The sequence below is a fragment of the Perkinsus marinus genome (genome assembly GCF_000006405.1).
Source record: "Perkinsus marinus ATCC 50983 genomic scaffold scf_1104296929362, whole genome shotgun sequence".
Classification (NCBI taxonomy): domain Eukaryota; phylum Perkinsozoa; order Perkinsida; family Perkinsidae; genus Perkinsus; species Perkinsus marinus.
In genome coordinates this window covers 219,295-226,131 of record NW_003216476.1, presented here as the reverse complement: position 1 = coordinate 226,131, position 6,837 = coordinate 219,295, and the positions used below count along the sequence as shown (strand labels likewise).

General features: G+C 49.5%; 2 protein-coding genes across 2 annotated transcripts; both read left to right on the top strand.

Annotated features, from left to right (window-relative positions):
• Positions 1-1,303: 1,303 nt before the first annotated feature.
• Pmar_PMAR015875 (hypothetical protein) lies at positions 1,304-1,900 on the top strand (the record flags this gene model as incomplete). The annotated part of the gene is made up of 1 exon (XM_002787474.1): positions 1,304-1,900. One exon carries the CDS (start codon positions 1,304-1,306, stop codon positions 1,898-1,900), a length of 597 nt encoding a protein of 198 aa, XP_002787520.1.
• Positions 1,901-2,897: 997 nt separating this feature from the next.
• On the top strand, positions 2,898-6,252 carry Pmar_PMAR015874 (hypothetical protein; the record flags this gene model as incomplete). Its single annotated transcript, XM_002787473.1, has 4 exons — positions 2,898-3,042; positions 3,090-3,403; positions 3,880-3,966; positions 4,729-6,252. The coding sequence occupies 4 exons, from the start codon at positions 2,898-2,900 to the stop codon at positions 5,704-5,706; spliced, it is 1,524 nt and encodes a 507-aa protein (XP_002787519.1). The 3' UTR covers positions 5,707-6,252.
• Between the last annotated feature and the right edge of the window lie 585 nt (positions 6,253-6,837).

The following is a 6,837-nucleotide window of genomic DNA, read 5'->3' as shown; positions in this document are numbered from 1 at the left end:
GAGAAGGGTGAACGCCACAGTACCATAAGCGAGGTATCCCTGCCTAGCCGACATGAGACGAACCGTTCGTACTCTTGCTCTCGGCCCGAGGAAAAGAATTTAGAGTAGCAATGCCACCATGGGAGCGTATGGAGTGAAGCCATTGCTGGAGGATCAGCAGTCTGCGAGTACAGCGTCTGCACTAGCCCGATAGATAAGTGGTCGGTTGCAGAATCTGGGGTGTCCGTGAACTCAGAATCTCATACTTCGGAAAGTTCTGCCACTGTTCATGCTGCATCGGTCACTGACAAAATTTCAATTGCGTGCACCTCGACCTCGAAGTCCTCGAGCATAGAGAGCGGTAGCGTGGATCAGAATGGATCGGGAGGGATGTCGAACGTAACGTTATCCCTTTCGTCGGTTTCGTCATCGAGCTGCTGATAAGTAGCGGAAGCAGTGCCCGATTCATGCGCACACTCTAAGAGGAGCCGATAGCTCCCCTCAGGGTGAAGTCACAATCACCTGCATGTTCTCAAGCTTTAAAACTGTACAATTAGGTTTCATCATGCCGTGTGGTGGTTTGCGTTGTCTCTGAGTGAGAACGTGATTTCCGTGATCACCCTTGGGGAACGAGTACCGCAAGGAGTCGAAGAAGCCTAGAAGAGCGGCCCGGTTTATTCGTGAAGTTCTTTGAAGGCTTGAGATGATTTAGAAGCAATCACCAAGTTAGAGTGAAATACCCAAGAATACCAATCCCTCTGCTCAGAAACAAGGGGAACAAGCATATCCCGAAATAGCACGGCGCTACTTGATTATCAACTTTGCACAAGATTATACGCTAAGTACTGAGTTAGACCAAATACGCGCAACCCCCTGCCGCAGCCTACTGCTCAGAGTGTCGATCCGAGTGTTACCGCGGCTGCCTTTGGAGCTCGTCCATTACAGCCGAAAGACAACAGTGATGTTCAGGCATGTGTGAATCCACCCGTTTCCGCAAGTGACTATTCAATTAGCGGGGGAGAAATAGGTTTCAAGGCTCCAAAGTTGGCCTTATATAGCGGCGAAAAGACCGCTGACGCGATGTCGCTCGACGAGTGGCAGGCGCGCTGGTGTTCAATAGCCAGATCTAAGAAGTGGACCCCAAAAGAGAGAAGGTCCAATCTAATCAATAGTCTGACAGGTAAAGGTTATCGACTATTGTCTAAACAAAGCTTCGATCCTTCTTTGGATGACGAAGCCGTTGAGCGTGAAATTTCAAGTTTGGCTCCGCCTCCACCGATCATTCGGTCAGGGGGAGAAACAGAGCTTTAAGAAGTTGCTTGCCATGCAATTTAGCATTGGCAAAGACACTGTTGATTGTTACGGAGCCGATACCCGACACCACACAGTGCTGGCATTCAAGGATCTTGACTCTAAAAGTTATGAAAAAGTTGCGGCGACTTTCTACTGGAATAGTCTGCCACAGACTCAAGCTGTCAAGCAAAGCTATGGCATGTGGTCGGCCTTGGCTCCCAAGGAACGAACTTTGCCTAAAGCCATTGATCTCACTCGTCCACTTTTTGAAGTGGAGGATGCCGGCACTTCCACTCAAGCACCGGGCCAGAAGGAGTTGGGTGCTGTCGCATCGGTTCCTGCCAAGGGTCAATATTCGTATGGTGGAAAGAAAGGCAGCAAGGGCTCCAAGGGATGGTCTTCCAATTGGTCTCCTAGTAAAGGAACCAACTATAGAAAGGGAAAAGAGAAGACTAAGGGACGAGGCAAAGCTATGAGAGGAAGTTCTCCGTATACGTGGTTCTGTGGCTGGTCAAATCAACAGCAATGTTATGTGTGCGGAGGCTATGGCCATTGGGCCAGTGACACTGGCCCAGTGTATGCCCGTCCCGAAAGATCACAGATGACAGGCAAGAGCCCAATAAAGTAAGCGCCCCTAGCCTTGCTTCGAGTGTATTACTTATAGTTCTTAAGGGACTATACATCCTGATTGATTCTGGTTGTTCCATTACCATCCTGTCATCCACTTCAGGCTTGAGTGGCAGCACTCACGCTAGTGCTGGTCGTACAAAGTCGATCAATACTATATTTCAAAAGTCTTATCAATATCAACTCTTGACCAACATCAGTCTTCCCAGCGATTTTCAATGGCAGACGACTGTGGTGTCACGGGAGGTCTTACTCACAGACCAACCGTTAGTTGCTGTATGCCGGCAACATAGCAATAATGAACCGTCGGATAGAATCATTTTGGCCGGGATTCTCGGCTTAGATTGGATAAAAGCAATTGGCAGTATACTCAGCAGCTGCGAAATCAGCGACCATGCCCTGGTAAAGGTCACATTTATAATGTATGTATGAATAACAAGTTCGGCCGAAATTACCAAAATATGGATTAAAGTCTGCAACAGTACTTGTTTAGTACTGAACAGGTGAGCAATTGCGAATCGGTGAGGAGACCGGGGCTGTCGAGTCGACGGTTTTACTGAAAAACGACCGCATGCCATTGCAATTTATGTGATCGGAAATGTGGAGTTGTCACTCTTGATGCACATCGTGGAGCACTTCGATCCTCCGCTGTTTTGGAAACGCGACGATTCCAACATGAAATCTATGGATTTGAGAGTCTCAAATTGAGACGTGGCCCTCCTCACGTGTTGAGTGCAATGTCTATTAACTCTCCCGAGTGGCATAACAACTCTGTTTATCTCTCCGCTAGTGATTTGCCCATTGAGATAATACTACACTAGATATAAATTATATCATATAATAGCAGGGGAACGCCTCACGAGGCTGTCTGATTATACTCAATCCAAGAAGGCTTTCTTCATCCGAAGGAGACACATTGTGTGCTACGGGGGTTGGGAGAGCGATAATGATGATTCACCAGTATATCCCTCAGTTGATGATGCCGTACTTAAGGCACCATGCTCGTTGATATACCAACACTGAACGCCGACAGATTGTCAGCAAAACAATTGTCCAATTTCGCAGCGACTAGCACGCCTGTTATCATCAAGGGTCTTCGGATGCCTCATATCGATCTTCTTGCGATACTTCAACTCGAAGCAAGTATGTATTGACGTGTATAGTAGTCGTCTCAGCGATTCACTCAGTAGGCAACAAGACAATTTCGGTCGCTCCACTTCAAGCGAACAAGACTGACAAATGGTTGGAACAGATGCGAGATTGGGTTCCCTGCCCAGTGGAAACTGGTGCCGTCGTATTTGCTGTTTCGGGACGAAGAATGAGGATTTCCCTTTCTGACTTTATTGCTAACATCGATCGCTTTTATGCTGACGGCGCTGGCAATGGTTCTAAGTCTTGGAAATTCCTGGCTGACTACATAGGCCGTCGCTGCGATGTGGGGAAAATAGACGCTATGCTTGACGGCCCGTTGGAGAGACACATTTGGCTTGGCCCTTCTTCGACTGTTAGTCGGCTGCATTATGATGCTGTTGATACGCTTTTCTGCCAAGTAGAAGGACGGAAAAAGTTCAGGATTTTAAGACGTTGCAAAAGTCCATGTCCTTGTGCTTTAAGACGGCTTCTAAAGACGGCTTTAAGAGGTCCTTGTGCTGAGGCTGTCTCCTTGTGCGCGCGATGTGTGGTGAATAATCCAATGCAAAGCACCTCGCTCATCGCATTTCCGCCCACTCGTCGTACTCGACAAACCCGCCCTTAGGCCATGAAATGATCCCGCCATGAAATGATGGCGCGAGGTCCCGATGGGGAGTGGAGCCATGGTCTCGATGGAGAGTGGAGCCATGGTCTCGGCCATGAGCAGATCCACAATCATCCAACTCATCAAGGAACCTGCTTTACCCACTCAGAAAGAAAAATACAGCGATACAAGCGGACCAACAACTACACAGACTTATATGGTATCATTATTATATGGTATGGTAGCAATCAAGCCGAGTTTTGTCTTACGATAAGCATGTGCGCATGCGTGCCAAGCTGGATGGAGGCGCACGCGTCCCAAGCTGGATGGAGGTGCATGCGTGCATTGCAATTTGCAACACAGAGCAAGCCTTGTTATAGAGCGCGAGTCACCACCCTTCGTCCACATCATTATGTTAGCGCTCGAGGCTGGATAACTATCAAGGGAGCTTGTAAGTATCCGAGGAAGCTTGTAAGCATTCGAGGAAGCTCGCCAGCCGACGATTCTTGCGGCGTGTGCGGCAGTGTTCAAGTCGCAGAAGGCGCTTACTGAGTGTTTTCCAAGGATATCATGTGTCCACCCTTCGAGGATGCTCGTTTCATGGCATCGAGCGTAACCGTTGATGATTCGCGAGGGGTTCTGTGCCCCACGGGAGTCTTTCCGACGCGGTCCAGCATCCCTCGGTGTAATGGATCACGCCTATTAGAGTTCGTTTATTGGACGGGTGCCACGCTTGCCTCGCATGTAGGCTAATGCACGAAGTTGTTGCAGGATCGCTGATGATTGCTCGGTGAGTCTGATGAGCTTTTCTGATAGTTATTTTCCGCACATTCACATGCGAAATACCTCTCTCATCTGCGTTGTGGCGGCCCTTTTGATGGCCTCGTTTAGTGGTTGTTCGAATAATGGTGGTGGGACAACTACAACAGCCCAGCCTGCGAGCAGTACCCCTGCCCCTGGCAGCACTACAACGGGTCCATCGACTGCCCCTGGCAGCTCTACAACGGGTCCGACGACTGCTCCAGGGCCGACCACATCCACGACTACCGCCGCTCCTGGCAGCACTACAACGGGCGCGTTATCGACCACCACAGGGTCGGCCACGACAAGTACCACAACCCCGACTCCCCATGGGTATTCTTGCCCGTCAACCAACTGCTCATCGAATGGCGACTACTGCAAGAACGTTGCTAAAGGCAAAGGGGCCTGCCACCTACATATTCACCAACCTTGCTATTGTGATATCACGGCCGGACCAGATCCTGGAAAGCGAGATTGTAGATCTCCTGACTGTGATAGGTTCGGGGACTACTGCCAGAACTTCGAATATGGTCGAGGTCATTGCCATCGGAATGCTACTAAGGACTGCACTTGCCCGCCAATCACGAGCACGACCACTTCAAGCACTACCGGTCCTACGAGCCCGTCTCCTACCACTCCATCTCCTGGCAGCACTACAACGGGTCCATCGACTGCCCCTGGCAGCACTACAACGGGTCCATCGACTGCCCCTGGCAGCACTACAACGGGTCCGACGACTGCTCCAGGGCCGACCACATCCACGACTACCGCCGCTCCTTGCAGCACTACAACGGGTCCATCGACTGCCCCTGGCAGCACTACAACGGGTCCGACGACTGCTCCAGGGCCGACCACATCCACGACTACCGCCGCTCCTTGCAGCACTACAACGGGTCCATCGACTGCCCCTGGCAGCACTACAACGGGTCCGACGACTGCTCCAGGGCCGACCACATCCACGACTACCGCCGCTCCTTGCAGCACTACAACGGGCGCGTTATCGACCACCACAGGGTCGGCCCCGACAAGTACCACAACCCCGACTCCCCATGGGCATTCTTGCCTGTCAACCAATTGCTCATCGGCTGGCGACTACTGCAAGAACGTTGCTAAAGGCAAAGGGGCCTGCCACCTACATATTCACCAACCTTGCTATTGTGATATCACGGCCGGACCAGATCCTGGAAAGCGAGATTGTAGATCTCCTGACTGTGACAGTCGCGGGGACTACTGCCAGAACTTCGAATATGGTCGAGGTCATTGCCATCTGAATACTACTAAGGACTGCACTTGCCCGCCAATCACAAGGACGACCACTTCAAGCACTACCGGCCCTACGAGCCCGTCTCCTACCACTCCATCTTGTGCAAGTCCATCTCCTACCAATCCCTCTCCTTCCAGTTAAACATCTACCAGTCCGTGGCTTGGGTGTATTTGTGCGAGGCTGTTATGACCTATGCAGTCATTGACACTACGACAAGTTCACCCGCCGCAAATATCCTGATTATCGTTTAACAGCCTTCATCGACTAGGTAGTCGATAGACGGGTCAGCTCTGTGGAAGTAGATCATATATTTGACCATTTCGATCCAGCTGGGGGCACAGCTGAAAAATTGCCATATTATTTCGAAGCAGGGTATATTGTCTTTGTTATCAAAAATGTTATCATTCTGTCGGTCGAGCTCCTCAAGTCTTGGCTGTTTTAGAGACTCACCTTATATCCCCCGAGGCCTGAAGATAGGTGAAAGTTTCACTCTTTTTTCACTAAGAGAACTACGGTATACTCGATTAGAATCCAATTGCGACGGGTCTAGCCTGGCTGGACTAGCTATGTCACCGTCGCCTGACAATAACTGCCTTGTGTTGAACAGTCTCGACCATGGGAAAGTGGAGATATAGGTCGAAATCGTGAAAATCAGTCGCATGTTCGTTCGTCATGAAAGATCTGTCTTGTGGAGGAGTCAGCTATTTGGTGAACTACACCTTTTCAATCTCAAATTCAGCAAATGTAAGAACAAGTTAGAGAAAAATGAAAGTTGATTTTAGTCGGATGAAAGGAGTTTTTCACCGAATGGAAGCTCAAATTCGAAATGAAAGTTCGGTTTTCGTAGACCACTCAAAAATGAAAGTTCAAATTCGTAAATGAAATTTATAAATTCGGAAACACAAGTCGAAGTTCGTCAAACACAAGACCAATTTCGACCAATGAAAGCTCATTTTCATCACGTTTTGAATGCACTACACGCACTTGCACCATCTCGATATGCCCTATTCACACTCCATGAAGGTCCATTTATGGGGCTAGTTCAAGGACGAATGTATTGAGATTTACTGTTAGATGGGAACGAGCTCAGAGACCTCCTCGTGGTGTTCCTGGAAACTCAACTATAATGTTTTATTGT